At 39.9% G+C, this 22,443-nt stretch overlaps 14 protein-coding genes across 14 annotated transcripts; 7 read left to right on the top strand and 7 right to left on the bottom strand.

Moving 5' to 3' along the window:
- Positions 1 to 16: 16 nt before the first annotated feature.
- Positions 17 to 1,318, bottom strand: STB1 (Stb1p; the record flags this gene model as incomplete). The annotated part of the gene is made up of 1 exon (XM_033912767.1): positions 17 to 1,318. One exon carries the CDS (start codon positions 1,316 to 1,318, stop codon positions 17 to 19), a length of 1,302 nt encoding a protein of 433 aa, XP_033768658.1.
- Positions 1,319 to 1,546: 228 nt separating this feature from the next.
- ZIM17 (Zim17p) lies at positions 1,547 to 2,080 on the top strand (the record flags this gene model as incomplete). Its single annotated transcript, XM_033912766.1, has 1 exon — positions 1,547 to 2,080. The coding sequence occupies one exon, from the start codon at positions 1,547 to 1,549 to the stop codon at positions 2,078 to 2,080; it is 534 nt and encodes a 177-aa protein (XP_033768657.1).
- A 212-nt stretch (positions 2,081 to 2,292) lies between these two features.
- Positions 2,293 to 4,584, top strand: SKP2 (putative SCF ubiquitin ligase complex subunit SKP2; the record flags this gene model as incomplete). Its single annotated transcript, XM_033912765.1, has 1 exon — positions 2,293 to 4,584. One exon carries the CDS (start codon positions 2,293 to 2,295, stop codon positions 4,582 to 4,584), a length of 2,292 nt encoding a protein of 763 aa, XP_033768656.1.
- Positions 4,585 to 4,769: 185 nt separating this feature from the next.
- RFA2 (Rfa2p) lies at positions 4,770 to 5,697 on the bottom strand (the record flags this gene model as incomplete). The annotated part of the gene is made up of 2 exons (XM_033912764.1): positions 4,770 to 5,584; positions 5,691 to 5,697. The coding sequence occupies 2 exons, from the start codon at positions 5,695 to 5,697 to the stop codon at positions 4,770 to 4,772; spliced, it is 822 nt and encodes a 273-aa protein (XP_033768655.1).
- A 267-nt stretch (positions 5,698 to 5,964) lies between these two features.
- Positions 5,965 to 8,679, top strand: EMW1 (tetratricopeptide repeat-containing protein EMW1; the record flags this gene model as incomplete). The annotated part of the gene is made up of 1 exon (XM_033912763.1): positions 5,965 to 8,679. The coding sequence occupies one exon, from the start codon at positions 5,965 to 5,967 to the stop codon at positions 8,677 to 8,679; it is 2,715 nt and encodes a 904-aa protein (XP_033768654.1).
- Positions 8,680 to 8,772: 93 nt separating this feature from the next.
- DAL82 (Dal82p) lies at positions 8,773 to 9,543 on the bottom strand (the record flags this gene model as incomplete). Its single annotated transcript, XM_033912762.1, has 1 exon — positions 8,773 to 9,543. The coding sequence occupies one exon, from the start codon at positions 9,541 to 9,543 to the stop codon at positions 8,773 to 8,775; it is 771 nt and encodes a 256-aa protein (XP_033768653.1).
- Positions 9,544 to 9,709: 166 nt separating this feature from the next.
- On the top strand, positions 9,710 to 10,666 carry ATP11 (Atp11p; the record flags this gene model as incomplete). The annotated part of the gene is made up of 1 exon (XM_033912761.1): positions 9,710 to 10,666. The coding sequence occupies one exon, from the start codon at positions 9,710 to 9,712 to the stop codon at positions 10,664 to 10,666; it is 957 nt and encodes a 318-aa protein (XP_033768652.1).
- A 251-nt stretch (positions 10,667 to 10,917) lies between these two features.
- On the top strand, positions 10,918 to 11,922 carry PHA2 (prephenate dehydratase PHA2; the record flags this gene model as incomplete). Its single annotated transcript, XM_033912760.1, has 1 exon — positions 10,918 to 11,922. The coding sequence occupies one exon, from the start codon at positions 10,918 to 10,920 to the stop codon at positions 11,920 to 11,922; it is 1,005 nt and encodes a 334-aa protein (XP_033768651.1).
- Positions 11,923 to 11,976: 54 nt separating this feature from the next.
- Positions 11,977 to 13,380, bottom strand: PFS2 (cleavage polyadenylation factor subunit PFS2; the record flags this gene model as incomplete). Its single annotated transcript, XM_033912759.1, has 1 exon — positions 11,977 to 13,380. One exon carries the CDS (start codon positions 13,378 to 13,380, stop codon positions 11,977 to 11,979), a length of 1,404 nt encoding a protein of 467 aa, XP_033768650.1.
- A 293-nt stretch (positions 13,381 to 13,673) lies between these two features.
- On the top strand, positions 13,674 to 15,296 carry HXT14 (Hxt14p; the record flags this gene model as incomplete). The annotated part of the gene is made up of 1 exon (XM_033912758.1): positions 13,674 to 15,296. One exon carries the CDS (start codon positions 13,674 to 13,676, stop codon positions 15,294 to 15,296), a length of 1,623 nt encoding a protein of 540 aa, XP_033768649.1.
- Positions 15,297 to 15,451: 155 nt separating this feature from the next.
- SPAR_N00170 (uncharacterized protein) lies at positions 15,452 to 16,306 on the bottom strand (the record flags this gene model as incomplete). The annotated part of the gene is made up of 1 exon (XM_033912757.1): positions 15,452 to 16,306. The coding sequence occupies one exon, from the start codon at positions 16,304 to 16,306 to the stop codon at positions 15,452 to 15,454; it is 855 nt and encodes a 284-aa protein (XP_033768648.1).
- Positions 16,307 to 16,583: 277 nt separating this feature from the next.
- VNX1 (calcium/hydrogen antiporter) lies at positions 16,584 to 19,310 on the bottom strand (the record flags this gene model as incomplete). Its single annotated transcript, XM_033912756.1, has 1 exon — positions 16,584 to 19,310. One exon carries the CDS (start codon positions 19,308 to 19,310, stop codon positions 16,584 to 16,586), a length of 2,727 nt encoding a protein of 908 aa, XP_033768647.1.
- A 462-nt stretch (positions 19,311 to 19,772) lies between these two features.
- KRE1 (Kre1p) lies at positions 19,773 to 20,726 on the top strand (the record flags this gene model as incomplete). The annotated part of the gene is made up of 1 exon (XM_033912755.1): positions 19,773 to 20,726. The coding sequence occupies one exon, from the start codon at positions 19,773 to 19,775 to the stop codon at positions 20,724 to 20,726; it is 954 nt and encodes a 317-aa protein (XP_033768646.1).
- A 105-nt stretch (positions 20,727 to 20,831) lies between these two features.
- LEM3 (Lem3p) lies at positions 20,832 to 22,076 on the bottom strand (the record flags this gene model as incomplete). Its single annotated transcript, XM_033912754.1, has 1 exon — positions 20,832 to 22,076. The coding sequence occupies one exon, from the start codon at positions 22,074 to 22,076 to the stop codon at positions 20,832 to 20,834; it is 1,245 nt and encodes a 414-aa protein (XP_033768645.1).
- Positions 22,077 to 22,443: the final 367 nt, after the last annotated feature.

Raw genomic sequence — 22,443 nt, 5'->3', positions numbered from 1 at the left:
GTAGGGCCGCCAACGGTCAATCAGTGAGTTTGTCATCAATGGACTCTCCTTCGCCCATACGATCAGTACCCGGTCCTACAATGAGGGGGATTCCGCCTGCGTTCATATCTAGAAAATTATTTGTAGTGTGGCTTGATATAGCAGCCGTTGTTATTGCAGATGTGTGGGAAGATGATGCGGGCACTATTGCTGGAACGGAAGGAATTGATGCTGATGTGTTTGAAGTTCCCTGCTGGGTGGTAACCCTTGGTGAAGGGCTGAAAAGGTTATGCAGATAGTCTCCCATGTTGAAGTTCGGCGTCCTGAGTAAGTTGAAATTGGTACCGTTCAGCTCTCTTGAAGGTGTGGTAGGTACATTGCTAGGTGGGTGCAAAGAGTTCGTAGTCGGCTTCCTTCTCTGCTGTGGCGATAATGTCGCCTGGACACTACCGCTGTTATTACTCAGGTATAGTGATGGAGAATCCATGAGAGATTCATCCGGAAAATTTGGCAAAAGATTCGATTTGAAAGTGGACTGTGGGGAAGACGCTGAAGGTTTGATATGAGAGAACCTTACTGCATCGTTTGATGTGCTTGCTGTATTACCGTTCAAACTGAATTGTGACGCGTAATGATAAGAGCGTGGGGTAGTGGGAATCCTTACGTTCATTGGTGTACCATGATGGGATGACTTATTATATGGGCTTGTGGCCAAATACATTAAGAGATCAGCGCCCGCGGTGTTATCGCTGTCTTGTGGAGCGTCCTTAGAGGCTGCTGCCTTTTTCTTCATACTATTATTATTATTATTATTGATATTACTGTTACTATTATTATGATTATTATTACTATGGTTACTGCTATTGTTATTATTACGTTTTGGCGTCATAAAATTTTTATCGTGGGGACGCTGGTAATGTGATGGGGCATGTGGTAAGATTATAGGTGTAGCAGAAGCCCTTGGAGTGGACGGAGTATCCTCCTTTCTAGGCTTAAGTTGCTGCGGCCGGTCTTCAACTATTCGTTGGCGTGAACATGGGGGAGTATTTGGCTTCTCTACAAATTTTACAGGCGATAAAACGGTCATTTTATTTGTATCATCGTGGAGGGGCTTTTTCGCAGGAGATATGGCCTCCAAAAGAGACTTGTGATCCTCGCCAACATCTTCAGTGTCTTCTCCGCTTCTTTTCTTTGTTTTAGAATCCTCTTTTCGTTTTGTTGATGGGACATTACTTAAACCAAGCTTTAATTGACGCGTCATCTGAGCCAATTCAGCTCTATGCAATATCTTGGAGGCCAATTCTTGCTCTTTTTCAGGGGACATTTGGGGTTGAGACATCTATCGTATGCACAATGGGAACACTGATTGAAAACAGTAACGCTCTACGTGCTCTATGTCTGCTGATATATCTGGTTCCCTCTGCACTTTAAAATTGTAATTTTTTTTTTCTTGCATTTTCGCGTGATATCAAATTATGTGAGAAAAGGTGAAAAGAAGAGCGTTATGTTGGGCCCAAGGGATCAGCGATACTAAAAGCAACACCGGACAAAATAGGAGATCAAGATAATGAACATGATTTCGAGGACTAGAACACTACTGCGCAGAAGTATCCCAATTACTAGGTGTGTGGTCGGAAGTTTAGAGCCTCGTGTAAGCTACAACGTTTGCCGTACTCTACCCAGGGCAGCATTGCATACCAACATCATCGCATATAATGAAGTAAAAAAGGACGACAAGAAGGTTCACCTGGGGTCTTTTAAAGTCGATAAACCCAAGATGATGATAGCTTTCACGTGCAAGAAATGTAACACGCGATCTTCACACACAATGTCCAAGCAAGCGTATGAGAAGGGCACCGTCTTAATTTCTTGTCCGCACTGCAAAGTGAGACATTTAATCGCAGATCATCTGAAAATATTCCACGATCATCATGTTACCGTGGAACAGTTAATGAAAGCCAACGGAGAACAAGTTAGTCAAGATGTGGGTGACCTGGAGTTTGAAGACATCCCAGATTCGCTAAAGGACGTCCTGGGAAAATATGCCAAGAACAATTCAGGAAACGCATCGCAGCTCCCCCATCCTTCCCAGAAGGAATGAATAGCTCATGCACAGGCATGTGTAAATAGATATATAATCGTTAAATAGCACGTTTTTCCAGAGACTGAGTCATGATAGCTGCCAAAAACCCGCACATCACATAGTTTTTTTCGATTAGCAGCTGAAGATTTAGGACTAGAGTACATAAAGATGAGCCACTGCTAGATATGAATTGAACTCGAACTATTTCGAACACTTAAACCAACCGAATTATGAAGCGGTTGCAATTGTTGGGTAGATCGAAATACTTCTCACTGGTTTCCGGTGCTGCTAAGGAGGAAGAGGAAGAGGAAGAAAGCAATCCTGATGCCAAGAGCCCTCTACTCAGCACGAGCAATGTTATCAGATCAAGATCAGCGCTCTTGAACGATAAATCGTCCCTCATGTGTTTGCCAACAAAAGTTCTACTGTTGATATTGCGAACTTTGGATTTCAACACACTAGTAACGCTATGCCTAGTCAATTCGAGGTTCTATAATTTGATCACGAATGAATTCCTTTTTCAAAACGTTATCCTGGACTCAAAACTTTCGTTGTTGAAGTTCAATGCGTTAATACACTCCGAATTCCATACATCGAACATTGTCGCACACAGTGGTGATCTTAATACGCAATCTAGATCGCAAAATGCAAGGTTCCTTGTAAGATCCATCGAGTTCAAAAATCCTCAGTCCCAGGACTCGTTATTGAAATACAGTAAGTTCTATAATAAAAGTGGCCAAGATTCTATTATTGCTGGATCTTATAAACTTGATTCGTACGATAAAGACGTAGCAAAAGTGAAGAACATCAGATTAAACGATGAAACTCCCACGATAACTTCAGAACGAATCAAACTGCTCGATAAATTTGAAAGTAATTACTTCCATTATACTTACATTGAGCTAATGCTTGACATTATAGACTATCTACCGAACCTGAGCAAGGTGATTCTGAGTGAAGTGGAACCGAATTTTAAAATCCCTCTGTGGTACTCTGTATTCAATGATGGTTCTAGAGATTTTTTCAAGAAAATAATCAAGGGTCAGCAATCCATCACAAACGAGGATTTGAGGACCTTCCAACTATCCAAAAAATTTGTCAAGGAATACGAATCCAAGTACTATTCTTTGCCAAGATTGAAAATTCTAGAAATCAAGGCCAATAATAAAAGACAACGGAACTCCAATCGTCAACGCCATCACCAAAAGCTCATACTAAGGCCAAGTTTATTCTGCTGTTTTGGTATAATTAGTGAACTTAAACTGGAAAATGTAACGATAGATACCGAATCGCTAGATACTCCAATGGAATTCTTACCGTTATTTCTAAAGAATGAAAATACTGAGCTATACAGTTTGCAATCTCCTATCACGGCACTGACTTTAAATTCATGTGATGTCGTCCCTGGGAATGGCATATTACGTTTGTTCCACTCTTACTTTAAAATGGTCAAACATCTATCCTTGTTGAAGATCAACAGTAAATTTGATTTATTATTATGCAGCTGTTTCCCATCACTATCCAATTTAACGATTGATTGTAATAGTGAATGTTTTACTGACGAACAGGTTGTCAGCGAACCGTATTATTTCCAGCAACGGAACCTGGACACAGATGATGATTTTGATGACTGCAACTCCATGACAGAAACGTTATTTGAAGCGCCATCAGATTCGAAAATAATAACGCCTCCACCGACATCTTCGGTTGTACTGTCTTTGAATCTGAACTATATTTCCAGAACCACCGGGAATGATGTTTCAAATAACCCATCACCAAATAATAACAAAAAGCCTGCCATCTTAACCGCGGCACAGTTACAAACTTTTCAACGACAAAGGATCCCTGAATTTCATTCTTTTTATCATTATTACCGCTTACTTTGGGAAAGACTCCCAAGTAAAAATATTTCTATTAACGTAATCAATATCCCCTTCACCAATGTATATCCTTTATCTCCTCTATCTTTCTGGGAACATTTAGCAAGGACAATTACTAGTATTGATGAGACAGACGAGGATGTTAGCGACGAGAATGATCAAGAAACACTAATTGGCTATGAAAGTAATCCCCTAAGGGATAACATACCAAGTGCAAATGCAGTTCCTAATTTGAGTACTGTAATGGGTCCCGAATCAGATATTCATCACACTTACTATTGGAACAACTCCGTAAGGCGTTGCCTAAGGGATAGTCTGATCAAATTGAAGAACCGAACAATCGAATATAGAGATTTAGACGTGGAGGAATTCTTGCAAAATATGACACTAGAGAACTTTTTCAATGATTTCCAAGATCCAGAAAATTTTAAAGATATTCCAAATATTAATCTCTGGTGTTTCCTGAGGAATTTGTCAAAATTTAAAGCTGTTAAAATAAGAATGTTGAGACACTTTTCACTATGTACACCTAGAACAAGATACGACTGGGAATTATTATTGAAGCCCGTCTTGCGTGTAAATGTTCCCATTGAAGTCAGAGATAAAGATGGATTTGTTCTTTATTCATACGGACAAAAATAAATCACTACTCTAGTTGCCTTTATACAGCATATTTGTGCAAAACTAACTTAATATTCATGCATCTTATATTGTTTTAGAGTGTCCCGTTTGCCCCTCTATATTACCGACAAATTTTGGGTTCTTACCTGGTAGGATAGAATACACAAATAGATAGTAAGAAATGCTATAAAACAATCTATATATTTTCATAAGGCGAAAAAGTTATTGTCATCAAACGTTGGGTAGATGAAACCTTGATCAGTCAAGGTCGTACAACAGTTTCTGACAGTAGTTTCATCCAAATTCAAGGATTGCGAGATCAATGGAATTGGAACAGCGAATGAATTCGCGTCTTTACCATCACATTGCTTCTTGCAAAATTCTAGAATTCTTTGTAACGGACTAGAGCCAGAAGATGTATCATTATCGTCCTTGACAAATAATGATTGTCCATTGTTGTTGGATGCACTGTCCAAAGGTTGTTTCATCATTCCACTGGCTATGGAATGACACTTAATGACTTCTAAGTGGTGCGTCAACACTTCATTAAATGAATCTATGGGCTTAATCACGGCATACTGTATATTTTTCTTACCACCAAACTCTTTTAAAGCACCGAAAACTTTCACGTAACCACCAATTTCAAATTGTTGAGCGACTTGCGAACCATAACCTTTACCAGAAGAGTCGTCGTTACCAGCAGCCAAATCGTTAGCATCTTCGCTCCATTTTCTCACTTCTATTTGACCAGTCCCATCCTCAATAGTTAAAAAAATATTCGCAGTATGATCAGTAATGTTTCTCACCACACCTACAAAGCAAACGTGATGAAGTTCCTGGTTATGCGAAACAAAGGGGCCGTCTTGAATATCTTGTTTGGACTCTAGAATTTGTTTGATCGTTACAGGCGTCAATGTGTTAACTCTAGCGTTAGTTTCAGACTCTCCACTACCTGGGCGGGACTCGGAGTTCTCAAAACCACCTCCCGTTACTGATGAATATTCGTTATATGGTTGATAAGCTATATTGGAGTTCCACATTTTGTTAGTAATATGAACATTCGCCGATAGAAAAGGGAAAAAAAAGCAGAAAAATGAAAGCCTCCCATTCCTAGCATTTAGACATACTTGCCATTGGTGTATATGATTAAACTAGCCTGTTCTAGGTACTCACTCTCTATTTTTGCCACACTACTTCTACCATTAGTTGATATAATATTGCTTGTTATAAAGGAAAAAAACGCGTTTCCTAACGCGTTTCGTATATGACGATTCTTGGTTAAGTAACATCGCATTATGAAAAAAAAAGATGAAAATTGGAATGGATGCTCATCGAGGTTAGAAGAACTGCCTAGAAGAAGCTAATAAACCAGGCAAAAAGTTTACTAGGGGTTACAAAATTATGGACACCTTATTGCATGCAAAAATATTGCTGACGGCAGAAGTAGAATCGCTGAGGACGGGTCCTTTCGACCAGACAAACGTTGGAAAGGCTGAACATATCATCAGAGGTGAATCATATCAGCTAGTACAGCAATTTGTGAACCAATTCGAGGGTAAGATTAATATTTCGGGAGGAATCTCTACATCCAGTGTCATTGCTGCTTTGAATGACTTCCTTAATGTTGAAGTTTTCAAAGTGAGTCAAGAGAATGAGATGCTTTTTTTGGCTATTGCCTTCCTACAGACCTTTATTCAGAATAACTACACTGGTCCAGCAGCTAGGTTGAAGGCAGTCTCGAGTTTGTTTAGCAAAACCGGAATTGAAATAAGAGCAGTTAATAAGGCCCTTGCGCACTCATTGGCTATTATGGGCCAGCCTGCTTACGAATTCATGGATGATCCCCTGTATTTGGTTTTGTCACTATTGTTGCTTGAAAAGATAACTGGCCAAAAAAGCTTGTTTACTGTTTCTCCGGATCAAGAAGTTCCGTTACCTGTCATCTCTGGTGAGTCTACCCCTGGTTTATTGGCCGTAACTTATTGGTGGTGGGCAAGAGCTCTTTTGACACAATTGTCATTGATTCCAGAACCTTCCGGATTCCAAGCTAGTGTTGCATCTGCAATATATCAATCTGGTGACCTTGCAATTGCGGTGATCAAGGACTTACCAGAGAGCGTTCATGAAGATTTCAAAAGAGAACTATATGCAATGTACTATCTGGAAAACGTCAAATGTTCACTGGCCATCAACACAGAACATTTGTGTCTGCCATCCTTGACCAAAGCGAAAAAGATAACAAATTTTGAATTTGTAATGACAGGTGCACGAGCTACTAGAACCAAATATCAGCAAAAGGCTCATGCAGGTTTGATCATTCTTGCCAAATCCTTCACATTTCAAAATTTTGCTTTGAAAACAAATTCTGCCACACCAGAAACATTTTCTTTAGAGTCTGATTTATTATTAGAAAAACCTCATTTTGAATCTATCGCTGATGAACCTTTAGACGAACAAATTTATGGTAAAAAACAGAAACTAGATCTAAGTTCAGGTTACGAAGAAGACAAATTATTGCCATTGGCACTACGCCAAGAAAATATCCCTAAGTCGTTACTCGATTTAAACCCTAATGATCAACCTACTTTATCTGATTATGACAATATCCAGTTACTATTACGTCTTTACACCATAAAGAACACAACTCCAGCCAAGGATCCGCTTGTGGAAGAAGAACTTACCGCTTTGCTTTCTAGAATACTGTATCAAAATGGTGAAAAAAATTGGTCTATTTTCGCCCGGTCATTATGGGAAAGGTCAATTATTGAGACGACAAAGGCTAAAACTATTGAAAGAGGACTTTTACAAATGCAGTCCCTGGTAGAGGAATTGGATTTAAAGATTAAAAGTAAATTGATTCCAAGTTCAAACGAAATTAATGTTGCTAGCAGGCTGTCATATATCCACCAGTTACCGTTCATCCCTAGATGGCAGCTGGATGCCACTTTAGCTGAAAAATATATGTCGCTAGGTATTTTGAAATCTGCTGTGGAAATTTATGAAAGACTAGGCATGGCATGTGAGACTGCATTATGCTATGCCGCTGTTGGAGATGAAAAAAAGGCAGAGGAAATCCTTCTACAAAGAATAAGTGAAAACGACTCGGATGCCAGGGCCTACTCCATTTTGGGTGACATAAAACAGGATCCATCCCTATGGGAGAAGAGTTGGGAACTTGGAAAATACGTCAATGCAAAAAATTCCCTTGCAAAATATTACTTTAGTCCTCCTCCTAAATCTGGAATACAACCAAATTACTCTGCTACTTTGAAGCATTTAAATGACTCATTAAGGCAATACCCCTTAAGCTTTGAAACGTGGTATTTTTACGGTTGCGTTGGTCTTCAATGTGGCAAAATGCAAATAGCTGCGGAGGCGTTCACCAGATGTGTTTCATTAGACCCTTATCATGCTCTTTCGTGGTCAAATTTAAGCGCTGCATATACGAGAATGGATAAATTGAAAGAAGCTTATAGTTGTTTGAAAAGGGCCATTTCTTGTGATGCTCAAAAGAACTGGAAAATTTGGGAGAATTATATGCTTGTTGCCGTTAAGTTAAACGAATGGGAAGATGTCTTAACAGCATGTAAACAATTAGTCAGTATCAGGAGAGATAAATCCGGTGAAGGTTCTATCGACTTACCGATTATTGAAAAATTAGTGGAATTATTAGTAACTAGCGAGTATCCGGAGGATCCAGAAAAATTATCCTATTTTCAAAAGAGTTGTTCTGAATTTATCTGTAATACTTTACCCCAAGTAATTACCACAAGTGCAAGATGTTGGCGATTGGTTGCAAGAGTAGAACTCTGGAGGAAGAGACCATGGGCCGCCCTAGAATGCCACGAGAAGGCTTATAGGGCTGTTTCTCATAATCCTGATTTGGAAATTGAAGAAAAGGTTTGGAATAATACAGTAGATGCTTGTGAAGATTTGGTGGCTGCGTATGAATCTCTTGGAGAAATGGAAGGTAAATATGGGCCGGGCAGTCTGGTTTGCAAAGATTGGAAATACAAGTGTAGATCCACTATCAAAACACTAATGAGTAAAGGCAAAGGCAGGTGGGATGACTCTCCTGGTTGGGATAGACTAGTGGAGGCAAGAAGCCAAATATGAAGAGCGCCTTTCATGTATAATTTGTGTATATTACGTAGTGTTTGTATAAATAGATACAATTGGACAAGGACTAAGCATATCGAGTAGACGTATTTATAATTCATCCCCTTGGTTAGGTGGCTGCATCTGTGAAAGAAGGGCCTCAATTATATTGAGCTTGTTTAGAACTTTGCACTCAAAATCTTCCTGCCTTTTCTTAATCATTTCAAGCTCGTTGTGGAGATAATCTAGACATATTTCTAACTCCATATTAGAGTCTGACCACGATTGCTCACTGGCCATTTGTGGAGGGAGAGCCGTCTCACTGAACCTGTTTGTACCCTTGTTTATTTTAGGACTCTTGATAGCTTTCCCAGCGTCGCTATCTTTAGACAGAATCATGGGAATAGTGTGAAGAGTAGGCGGAATTCCAATCGTGATTGAATCCAGGGGCAGCGGTTGTGAGCCTGAATGCTCATCGTCGGAGCTGTGGTTATTCGGACGTTCAATGGATAACTGTTGAAACGGATCAGGACCCGGATGACTTTTAATAAAGGAAGAAGAAGAAGAAGAAGAAGATGAGGATGATTCATTACCGAACTTAGTTCTCTGTTTTGGATGCTCTGGTGCTTCGTCCAGGAGCGCACCCATCAACTTGAGCTGAGAAGGAGAAAATTGGGCTCGATCTGCGCTGAAGAGGTCCTTCAGTCGACGGAACTTGGTTTTTAACGTTCTTGATTGTCTATATCTTGACCCAGTCTGCCTGTTGTACTCATCGAGCACCCTTTGCCAACTATCTTGTCTGTAGGCATATGGTTTGAGATGAGGCTTGTGCCGTATCAGCAATCGTAGAAGAAGCTCCACAGGATCCACTGATTCATCCATTATGGTTGGCTCCGCCCTGGATCTTTCGAAGTATCGTTAGATCATGTTGTTATCAGTGGTTTAGCTCACCCGAATGGAAATAACGCTTATTTTGACGCCGTAATCGAAGGATGTGAAGAACTTATCAAGAGTTGAAAATAGAGACCAAAAAGGCCGGAGAATAACTATGTGGGGGCTAGTCAGCAAAGTTAGTGCTAGAATTCATATTTCTACTCGTCTCTCATCCGTGTCAAACAAGACAATTGGCACATTTCCCGTTTTTCGCTTTTATTCTTCCAGTGCAGAACAGAAATATAGAAAGAAACTTTTAGAAGAGGCTCAGAAACAAGGTTTCAACAGCATAGAAGAGTTGAAGAACCATTTGAAAGGGACTATAGAATCTAAAAAGCGCGAATTCAATAAAATTGACCCCCTGAAAGAACTGGAGGACTATCAACAAAGAACTAAAATGGAAAATAACAACTCCAAGCATATGATGACAAAATCAAGAAGTCCTCTTGACCCAAGTGCTCCTAAAGTTCCGTTTAAAACTTTGGACTCTTTCTTGGATGTAGCGAAGCTCAAGGACTTATCCAAGCAGGAAGTTGAGTTTCTTTGGAGAGCAAGATGGGCACAAAAGGATAATACATTATGTGCTGTGATTCCTGTCCCCGTTTACGATAAAATGATGGCAAATGCCAAGAACAACCCTATATTCGTTCTACCACTTCCCAGACAGGTTCAATCAAATGATGCAAAATCAAGCGAAGAACAGGGAATGGAATTACACTACATTCAATGGCAGTTTGTCGGACCCCAGACTACACATTGTATGATGACCTCTTTGGCGGAGTACAAACTACACCAGGAATTTGCAAGGCCACATACTACTTTGCAGTTCCATTCTGATTTGGTCAAGGACAAGGAAATTGTTTTTATGAACGGCCATGTCGAACCGGATACAAACGTAAACGTACAAGATGCACAATTGTTGCTGTTAAACGTTCAGAGGTTTTACGGTGCTATGGGTGAAGAAACTCCAGTTGCTAAACAGAGAGTACAGTTATTAAGAGATTTCTCCAAGGGTTCTCCTGAATTTAATGTCGAGAAATTGATTTCACTATCACAGTCCATGGAAAATTAACGCATAGTTGCTCGCCCGTATACATATATATATTATTAACACCTGTAAATAATTAGGTAGTACACTATCTCCGGCAAATCTACAGTTCCTTTATGCAGCTGACAGCATGACTCTTTCCTATATTTTTAAGAGATTGATAATGAAAAATGAAAATAAAAAATTTTAGGAGGAGAAAATAATACATGGAAAGAACAGTGCTATAGAACTGCGAAAACTTACACCGTTATACCTTCGGCATTGATCTTTCAAATATGGGCAGAAAGGCTTTGAGGGTTCTTTTCTTGGGTCCCAAAGGTACATATTCCCATCAAGCTGCATTACAACAATTTCAATCATCATCTAATGTTGAATACCTCCCAGCAGCCTCTATTCCTCAATGTTTTAACCAATTAGAAAACGACACTAGTATAGATTATTCAGTGGTACCGTTGGAGAACTCTACCAATGGCCAAGTAGTTTTCTCCTATGACCTCCTGCGTAATAGGATGATCAATAATGCTCTATCCTCGGCTGCGCCAGCAGGTACTCATAGAATCATGCCAGATATAGAAGTTATAGCAGAGCAATATGTTCCCATTACCCATTGCTTGATCAGCCCCATCGAACTACCAAATGGTATCCAATCCCTTGGTAAATTTGAGGAAGTCATAATACACTCACATCCTCAAGTATGGGGCCAGGTTGAAGGTTACTTAAAGTCCCTAGCAGAAAAATTTCCGCGGGTCACCTTTAAAAGATTGGATTGTTCTTCAACGTCTGAATCGGTAAATCAGTGCAATAGCTCACTAACGACTGGTTGCGACAATATTTTGCATTTAGCCATTGCTAGTGAAACAGCAGCTCGATTACATAAGGCATATATCATTGGACATTCGATAAATGATAAATTGGGAAATACAACAAGATTTTTAGTATTGAAGAGGAGAGAGAACACATGCGAGGGTGAAGCTGAGGATAATGAATTACCACAGGTTAACTTGCTTACTTTTACTACTCGCCAAGATGATCCTGGTTCTTTAGTGGACGTTTTGAATGTATTAAAAATCCATTCACTCAACATGTGTTCTATAAACTCTAGACCATTTCATTTAGAAGAAAACGATAGAAATTGGCGATATTTGTTTTTCATTGAATATTATACTGATAAAAATACACCAAAGGATAAAGAAAGATTTTATAAAGATATCAGCGAAAAAAGTAAAAAGTGGTGCCTGTGGGGTACATTCCCCAGAAATGAGAGATATTATCACAAATGATATATTATATAATGTTCCTATGTATGTATCCAAAACTCTGTTGAAGGTGCACTTTTATATACTTAAACCTGGCAATGTGGAACCTTTGATATTTGAATCAATGCCAGGAATTTCTTGACGCGGTTTCTTGTTGATGAATCCATGCATGTTTGGTAACGCATGTGGTTCAGCTGTAGCCGGTGGCGGTGGGGCTGCACCGAATTCACTCTTCTCTCTCACAGCATTGATGTCGTTATTAATACCAAAAAACCAACCATTTATCTTCTTATTGTTGTAAGTTGGGTCATCATATGCATTAGGATCAATTGGCCTTGCTCTAGTCCAAAACCTTATGGTTCTATCCTTAGCTGCTGTGGCAAATATATGTCCCACTGGATTATATGATAACGAAGTGATACACTTGTCATGGGCATATGGTATAGTCAAAATGGGTTCGTTTAAGTTCTGTAAAAGATCAAAGTGCTTTAGCGAGCCATCATAGCACGCCAGAGTGAACATGGATTCATTTATTGGGTGCCATTCTAGCGTCATATAATCTGTTTCATCTCTCACGCACATTAGTTCCTTCATACTGTACCTGATGTCAAATACACGACATGATTTATCTTTTGAAATCGCCATTAATAGGTTGCCTTTGGTAGGTTGAAACCGCGTCTTTAAAACAGTATGCTTAAACTTCAGAATTGATGAAATACAGCTCCCGGAACGAGGATCCCACAATTTCACCAAATTGTCCTTAGATGCAGAGGCGATCAAACCCATCTCGGGATGCCAATCACAACTTTTCACGTCCCAATGGTGTCCTGATAATACTCTTTCTTGTTTACCATTGCTGAAATTCCAAATCTTCAAAATATTATCGTCTGAGCACGTGACAAATTTCGAGTCGTTACTACTAAATGCCATATCTCTAATACTTTCCGTGTGTGCGGCATCAATTTCTTTAACCATACTGAAATTTGGTTGCCATATCTTGATCATCCCATCTGCATCTCCACTAATCATCCAATCACTATCGTGAGAGTATTTCATTGTAGTCACGGCCGAGTCATGTGCTTGCATAAGAGTCTCGAACGTAAACGAAGATGCATTCCAAAGAGAAAATTCTCCACTATAAGTTGCTACTACAAGTCTTCTGCCTTCTGGGGTCCACTGGATGGCGGGTATCACATGTTTTACTTTATTAGAGCTTAAATGCGTAAATTTGCTGGGTAAATTGATGACTCGATCTCGACCTCTGTAGGCATTGGGCGGCATTATATCTATTGTGTAAGAAGTTTCTGGCTCTACCACTGGATTGGGTAATCCATGTCGTCTATTGTAATATAGGTTAATATACGGTGAACTTACATCTACTGATCGTCTCTGCGTCACGTATTTCTTCAGAGGCGGTTGTTGTGACTGCTGACTTTGATTTTGGTTTTGATTCTGATACTGGTTCTGATTGTTCCCGTCCATAACGTGTCTATTTTAGTCTTCCTAGTATCTTAATCACCAACCTGTATGTATTTCATGCTTTCTTTAACTATGCTTCCCTTGATAAATCGATACGTCGGTTCTCAAAAGAAAAGAAAAAAAATAGAAAAAAAAATCAAAAAATCAAAAATGTCAGTAATTCTACTAATGACACAAATTCAAACAGCAACATCAGATAATGTTTAACCAAACAATTAGCTTTTTGTGAATAAAAATACTAAGACGTACATTGTCACCGTATTCCTAGAAAGAAAAGGATTCAATCATCGCTAGAAATGACTGCTCAGATTCCGTATCAACATAGCTCAGGGTATATTTCACATTTCCACAACAATGAGCTTGATGCAGATGGTGGAAGAGATTATAATGTTACAATCAAGTATCTAGATGATAAGGAAGAAAATGAAGAAGGCCAAACAACAAAAGTTAGCCATACTGCTAGTCTGCATATTCCCATTTTGTTGTGTTTGGTAATCTCCCTTGGTGGTTTTATCTTTGGATGGGACATTGGAACCATCGGTGGAATGACAAATATGGTTAGCTTTCAAGAAAAATTTGGCACAGCTAAATTTATCAATGATGATGAGACAATTTTTGTGTCTACCAAACAACTGACAGATTTGCAAATAGGTCTGATTATCAGCATTTTTAATATCAGTTGTGGCGTGGGGGCTCTAACTCTATCAAAAGTTGGTGATTGGGTCGGTAGGAAAGCTGGGATATGGTTTGCCTTGGTAGTTTATTGCATCGGTATAACCATCCAAATTCTCTCCTATGGAAGGTGGTATTTTTTAACTTTGGGAAGATCTATAACGGGAATCGGTGTGGGCATTACTACTGTATTGGTGCCAATGTTTCTCTCTGAGAATTCTCCACTAAAGATTAGAGGCTCAATGGTATCTACATACCAATTGATTGTGACATTTGGTATACTTATGGGAAATATTCTGAACTTTATATGCGAGAAATGCTATAAAGACCCTACACAAAATATAGCCTGGCAATTGCCTTTATTCTTAGGATACATTTGGGCAGTTATAATTGGAATGTCACTTGTTTACGTTCCTGAATCACCACAGTACTTGGCAAAAATCAAAAATGATGTGCCCTCTGCCAAATATTCTTTTGCCAGAATGAATGGCATCCCTGCGACGGATAGCATGGTCATTGAATTTATCGATGACCTAATGGAAAATAACTATAATAACGAGGAAGCTAACAACGAATCAAAAAATCAAAGCTTAGTTAAAAAAAACCCCTTTGAGTTCATTATAGGAAAACCAAAGTTGGGGTTGAGACTGGTTATTGGTATGATGATAATGGCATTTCAACAGCTGTCCGGAATAAATTACTTCTTTTATTATGGAACGTCTGTTTTCAAGGGTGTCGGGATCAAGGATCCTTATATCACTTCAATAATGCTGTCGAGTGTTAACTTCCTTTCTACGATATTAGGTATTTATTACGTGGAGAAATGGGGCCGCAAGACATGCCTATTATATGGCTCGACAAATCTATTATTTTACATGATGACATATGCTACTGTGGGGACATTTGGAAGAGAGACGGACTTCTCGAACATTGTTTTAATTATTGTAACTTGTTGTTTTATTTTCTGGTTTGCAATAACATTGGGTCCAGTCACGTTTGTGCTAGTGTCCGAATTGTTCCCGTTGAGAACCAGGGCCATCTCAATGGCTATTTGCACATTTGTCAATTGGATGTTCAATTTCTTGATCTCGTTCTTAACGCCAATGGTTGTATCCAAAATTGATTTCAAACTAGGATATGTATTTGCCGCCTGTCTATTAGCATTGATTATATTCAGTTGGATACTAGTACCGGAAACAAGGAAAAAGAATGAGCAAGAGATCAATAAAATATTTGAACCGGAGTAGGTACTACATAACACAAACAGGAGAAGTAGCAAAGTGCATTTTTTTGTTTTCATAATAAATAACCACCAGTGACTAAGTGGTAGTAAGTATTAACCACATTTTCTTTACATACAGTGAAGTAATATAAATCTATCAAATATTTTTGATGATCGCTTTTAGATAAAACCCTTCTCTATTAGAAAATCTCTTATTATATCCCAATACCCATCTTGAATAATGGTGTCATTGTGTGAACCAAGTGGAAATTCGAAAATTTTCTTGTCGGTACTAGGGCATGTTTCGTACAGCTTCCTCATATGGAAGGGTGGAACAATTTCATCCTTCAACCCGCTTAAAAACAAAAATGGCGTCTCTGGCCTACAGCTCCCTATAAGACCTTCCGAATTCCAGATTTCGTGACATAAAAGTGTGAAACGTTTTAAAAGGGGGAAAATATATGGAATAACCTTTCGAATACTTAAAAATGTATTCTCTAGCATAACGCCATCGCACAAATCCCGAAATTTCGAAGCAATGTAAAGAGCATTAGCGCCACCCAAAGATCTGCCATACAGTACCAGTTTCCTCTTTGAATGGAATGAATCAGTTGATAGATGCGATATGACACAATCAGCGTCCAATTTCAAACCTTCTTCGCTAGGTGAACCTTCTGAATTACCATAACCGCGATACGAATAAATAAAGACACTCATTCCAAATTGGCGATAGAAAATGTCAATTATTGGTATGAAGTATCCTATATTACCAGCATTAGGACATAAGATTAGCACCGTGCTTGTTGAGTTTTCATTCTTGATATCCCATGCCTCGAGTTTAATGTGGTCTTGTGTAATTAGGGTTAGCTTTTCATAAGGAATTCCACGGGAATCAGGAGTGTCAACATGATTCCTGGCGCCTTGAGCCCATGATGGGTAGACTAGGCGATTTTGGTAGTGATAAAGGGTCGCAACCGATATTGTTGTTAGCGCTACCAAGCCACCCAAGAACATCTTAGAAACTTTCCACAACATGAGACCAGAAAAGGATTCTACAGTGCAGTTGACGGAGAAATAAAAAAGGGAGCAGGTGTGGGCTTGATTCGAGTTATTTCGAGGAACGCACCTCTCTAAGTATAAGAACAACCCAATTGTGAGTAGATCAATTTAAGAGGTGTTAATGATCGTTGCGGGTAATTAATTAACTAAAGACTATATAGAATAAAAAGTAATAAGAAAGACAAACAATACAAAGATATAAGAAAAAGAAAAATTGGTAGGTATCCAGGTGAAAAGCGGGGACAGTTGCTTTCTACTCCGAAAGAGCTCCCTGGAAGTAGAATCCTACAACAATAATGATATATAGTAATATCAACATGGAACCCTTGAAATAGTTACTTTTACCCTCAGCATACAAATAGGTGAACATGAAAACACTCGTCATAGCACCAAATATGTCCCAACGGGGAAAGACTAATGGGAACATCTGTGTTCTGATATTAATCATCGACTTTTTAACATTCCACGTATAGAAAATGGAATAAATGACTAAGGATGGGATTTGTAAAAGACAAACCTGTAAAGCATAAGCACTACCGATTTCCATTGATAACGCTACATTACCATGGATGGCAAATGAAATGGCATTCAAAAACTCTGTCGTATTGGGGACCAGAGCAAAAATGGTGAGACCTAGAAACTTTGGATTCAAGGAGGGAATATCTTCTAGGACAGCATCAACACAGGAAACAAGGATTTCTGCAATTATTGCGTACAGGAGCGTAGACATAAGTAAAATACAAGTAGACTTGCTTCTTGACCAATTGGGTGCATCGTGAGAATTTTGTTCCTGTTGTTCTGGTGCGGTCGAGGTTGGGTCCGCAATAGGCAATTGCCAAATCATCTTTGCATGTGTTCTAAGGGTGAACCACAAGCCAATGATATAAGCACAGAAGAGAACAATGGCACAAGATATGGACATAGGTTGAATGACATGGGAGAATAAACGGTTGAACTTCAGGGGAGGATGCGAGAAAGTACAGTCACGGTCGTTAGCACCGTCTGCACAGTTTACCGAGTAGCCGCCATATATCTCGTATAAAACGGTGGGGACAAACATTACAATCATGGAAAATATTAACAATGCGGAAGAGACACCAGCGCTAGCAGGGTTGTATCTTTGAGTTTTCCTATTTAGAGCACCACCGCACATGGACAAACCTGGTAATAATAGAACGGCACCTAGAATGGAACCAATCATGGATCCTTCCACTAGAAGACCCTTTTTTTGTTGCAATGCAACGCAGTACAAGAAAATTTCCACAATGGTCGAGAAAAATGCATTAATGACAGCACCGACACCCATGGAAGTTTGAGCAGAGATCGATGCGACTGCTTGTCCAATGTAAAATGCTAGTGGGATGGTGGATGTCAAACAAAGAATGAATATTGAGGATTCGTACGTGAACCACGTTTTCCAATGCAGGAAATTTTTCAAAACATAAAAGTCGAAAATTGTAAAGAAAACGATGGATATTAAATTCACAACAATAACATTTGTACCATCAACTGTGTACTTGTAGTAATGCCAGCCAGCGGCACGGAACGTACATAAGAGGATATTTTTGTTCAATTGCTGCTGGGTTATTTCATTTTCGTGCGATTGGGAGGAGTTCTCGACATATTTGAAGCCTAGTGCAAGCGGATGCCTTCTGCAATGATACATAATTTGCCAAAGAACATTACTCATGGGAATGGTAAACACCAGGAGCCAGAGGCAAAGAGATAAGACGGCAAGGATGGGTTGCAAGACGAGATGGAAGATTGTATAGAAAAGAACACGACCCCAGCTCCATTTTCCTCTCCCAAAGTACCGTCTTTGAGCCGCTGCGTGCGGAATTTCGTGTCTAATAGAATTATATGATGGATGGTTCGAGTTAAGCGGTGTTGCTGTTGTGTTAGCGGGCGGCATCAAAGACGAAGATTCCGTTGCAGGGGCCGGATGGTCCTCTCTTTGCTGAAACTTGGCCTGAGACTGGTGGAAGACCAGCCTGTTGGAGTATGAAGTCACCCAATTGTAGAATTGCTGCATACTAATACCTTCATCCTTATCTTCTTGTAAATATTGCTCGTCCTGCAACAAGTATACCATTTTGCCAAAAGGCCAAAGGAAATAATTGGCGAGTTTATACAGACACTTGGAGTACTCCTTCGCAGAGTTCGTTACCAGTCCTCCGCCGCCTAGTAAAAATACCACAATAGCCGCCGAGTAGAAGAGTATCGCAATGGGGAAACCGAACAAAATAAACCATAGCACATTGGAACAAGTCACCTCCCAGGTAATAGTCTTCAACTGAGTCTCGTGAATGTCTTGCGCCGCGGTTCTTTGAACTGAACGGTGTTTCTTATATAAAGCAGGCTTCCATATCCTGATACCGAAGGGGTGGGTCTCGTTGATGGCGTCCTGTCTTTCTCGTAAAGTGAATGACTCTGTGGACGAAGCATTAGACGCCTGATCATTGTTTTCCAAGTGTGAAGGCGACTGGCAATTGATCTCGTCTATAAGTAAATCATGGCCGTGCGAGTCGTGTATAATGAACCGACTATCATCATTGGCGTCCTCGTCATCATTGTCATCATGAGGTAATTCCCGGATAGATGAATGCATTCGTTTTGGAGAGCTGGGAGTAGCTGTATTTAAGTCTGGCACAGAGTGCGACTTGGAGGATAGCGACTCTAGTGTGGGCGGCAAGTGTTGTTGGTGCTCGTGGTGGTGCAGCGTGTTGTTGCTGCTATGTACGATTGGTGATTGCGAGCTCACAGATCGCTTGGATTTATTGGCATGCAGGGCGAACTTCAACCCTTCATGTAGACCCTCAAGATACCTGATATCGTTTTGGATCTCCTTTGGATCATCGTCCACGCTAAATATTCTATGAGGAGTCGAGGCAGATGTAGTTGGGGTCAGAACCTCCTCTTTAAGACGATGGTCTCCAGAGGTACTGTTACCACTGGCAGAAATGTGGTTATTTTTGGCCATTGCTGCTTACCGCTCTTCTAGCTAGCAGTTATTTCACTTTCATTTACAGCATCCCTCATGTTTATTATCTTCTTTATCTAATATAAATTAGGAACTAAATAATCCTCTCGCCGTATAAAGCGACAGTTCCGTGACGGTTACTATTATGAATATCTCAACGGAAAGAGGGCATTAAAAGATCATAATAGTTGGTACTCTCGTATTATATATATATATATATCACTATATTTTAACACTTTTACTGCTCAATTGTGCCATATACTTCGCCTTATTGCGTACATTCTTCACCTTGTATCCCCCTCCCTCAGCGTGTATGGTGATATCGCGTTTTTCATAAAGCGAGAATGGGGCTTTTTCTATAACGTGTATTATGAAAAAAAGAAAATAAAAATCAAGAATTAAGCACTTGTATATGCTACAGTAAAGACCTCTTCAACTTCTGCAAGACAATCAAAAAAAAAAATGATGCGTCGCACGCTATTACATTCATTCGCTACGCTGCTATTTTCTTTGTCGTTGTGGTCAGCTGCGGTCATGGCAGCTGTGACAACTCAGGTTACAGTAGTAACAAATGTCGCAGGGGACCTGGTTACGGAGACCACAATATGGGACCCTGCCACCGCTGCTGCTGCTGCCACAACTACCGCTCAAACAGGTTTCTTCACTACCGTATTCACTACCACTAACGATGTCGGAACCACCGTCATTCTGACTCAGACAGTCAACAGAGCCACTATGCTACCAACCACGACGACTTCTACCTCATCTACTGGTAAGACAACCACCACTGTTCCTACCGCAACTTCATCGTTGTCTTCGGGACTGTATTTATCTACAGTTACCACGACAAACGATTTGGGTACCACAGTTACATTGACTCAAACGTTCACACATTCTAGCACCAGTGCTACTTCATCCGCCTCCTCGTCTGTGTCCTCGTCTGTGTCCTCGTCTGTATCTTCGTCTGGTTCATCCTCCAGTGTAAAGACGACCACATCGGCAGGGAGCGCAGTAGCTGAAACAGGCACCAGGCCAGACCCCTCCACAGACTTCACAGAGCCTCCTGTGTCTGCTGTCACTAGTCTATCTATTGACTCATACATTACCATCACTGAAGGTACAACCTCCACTTACACAACCACACGTGCGCCAACGTCCATGTGGGTCACCGTTGTTAGACAGGGCAACACTATCACTGTGCAAACTACTTTTGTCCAGCGTTTCTCCTCCCAGTACGTAACAGTCGCTTCTCCCTCCGTGGGGTCTATTGGGATGGGTACTTTAACCGGTACTGTAGGCGTTATTAAATCTGCAATAAAGAAAACAGTTTCGCATAATGAGGCCCAGCATTTAGGTATGAGTTCGTTTACTTCAATTTTGGGTGGGCTATTAACGGTTTTAATTTGGTTCTTATAAATTTTTATTCAGAAATAAACATAAACATATACATATATAAGAGTAAAAATAAAAAAATAAAAATATTTTACAGGGTTAAAAATAAAGAAAACCATCACTCCTTTTCTATTTCATATTCCATGACAAACTTGATGCATCAGCAATCTTTCTACCGCCGAAGAGCCAAAACGTTAATAATATCAATGCCATGGCAGCACAAATACAGCCCCCAATCAGGTAAACTATACCTAAAAATGGATTTCTACCGCCAAGGTGAGAACCGTGAGTCAAGTAGATTCCCTTCTTACCATTAAACTCCAATACTGGCCAATGCAGACCGATATCCAACTGGTATTCACCCGCTGGCAAAGTATCGTTTTTATTGATTCTGATCAGTTTTGTAATTTTATCAAAAGCACCTGGCCTCATCCAGTTTTGGAACTCTTCCCAATCCTGAATATCAGGAATATTCGTCTCGTTGTATCCATCTGGATACATCTTTTCCCAATATGGTGGAGGTGCTATCTGTGTATAATTGTATTTGGTTTTTTTGTACCTTTTTTTATCAGATTCCCAATTGATTCCTTTATTTGTCAATGAATAGTTGTTAGACGTATCCCCTACATTTGTTAACTGCAGGGGGAACGTGTCGTTGAACATTGAGTTCGCAATTAGGCCACATGGATAGTATATTTTACCATCGGCGTTCTTAGATAGTGGCTTACAATTTATACCGGTTGCATCATGCACCGTCTCATAAGAGGCGTCCTCCCCACGTATCTGATCTTCGCTAAAAGATAGTACATATCTTCTGTGATTGGCAGCAAATTTTTCCAGCACATAATTCAAATATACGTTATTTTTCATATCACTTGGAGTAGTGAACCTGATTTGGCATGTACCTCTTTGTTTTGTGAAGTCATCTGATTCATCATCCACAAACCTCCATTGTGGTGCAGTATTATATGTTTTATATTTGTGAAAGACAAATTGCCAATGTTCAGAAGGGATGTCGCTCCATGATGAGGTCGCGTTAGTCATACAGTCCTGGTAATATATGGTTACTTCATCCACTTTGGAGTTCTGTGCTAATATGCACCCTCCTACAATAACAAATACAACAGCAATTAACAGATAAAGAGGCAAAACTGTCCTCGGCGTTAACACCGGGTTTATAGCCGCTAATCTTTGTTGAGTGAATGCATCCTCTTTGGGTCTTCTATTCTTTGTACGCACAGGCTTTACTTCATCCTCTTCAAACTCAGAAGCATCGACGTCTTCTTCTTCTTCTGGGTTGTCTCCGGACACTATAGCTCCTTTGTCCTTTCTACGGAATACTTCACCAACTTGGCCCAAATCGAAATTTACCATTCTTCAATATTTTACCACCCTCTCGTATTTCTAAAAGGACACTTAATTGTTTTCTGGTCTGTACTGATGATTTAATTTGATCTATTTATTTTATCATCATACAAGATTCCTTTTCTTTAATTTCGCGCATAATAATAATCGTTGGAAAATCAACTGTCAAAAGCCACCAGAACGGCAGACAAAGTTGACACTACAACATTGGACACATACTACCAGAACGCTCATTTGCATTTTGCCACACTTGTACACTAGTTACTGGCACTATCTTGCGGTGGTCACTAAGGCGCACTACACTCGTTACGCCATTTGGGTTTATTGCAGCACGTTCATTTACTTGTCCTCCTGATTTGTTAATACCTCTTGCAAT

This window comes from Saccharomyces paradoxus, chromosome XIV, assembly GCF_002079055.1.
Source record: "Saccharomyces paradoxus chromosome XIV, complete sequence".
Taxonomy (NCBI): Eukaryota; Fungi; Ascomycota; class Saccharomycetes; order Saccharomycetales; family Saccharomycetaceae; genus Saccharomyces; species Saccharomyces paradoxus.
The sequence above is the reverse complement of the archived record's forward strand: the minus strand, read 5'-3'. Positions and strand labels throughout refer to the sequence as shown.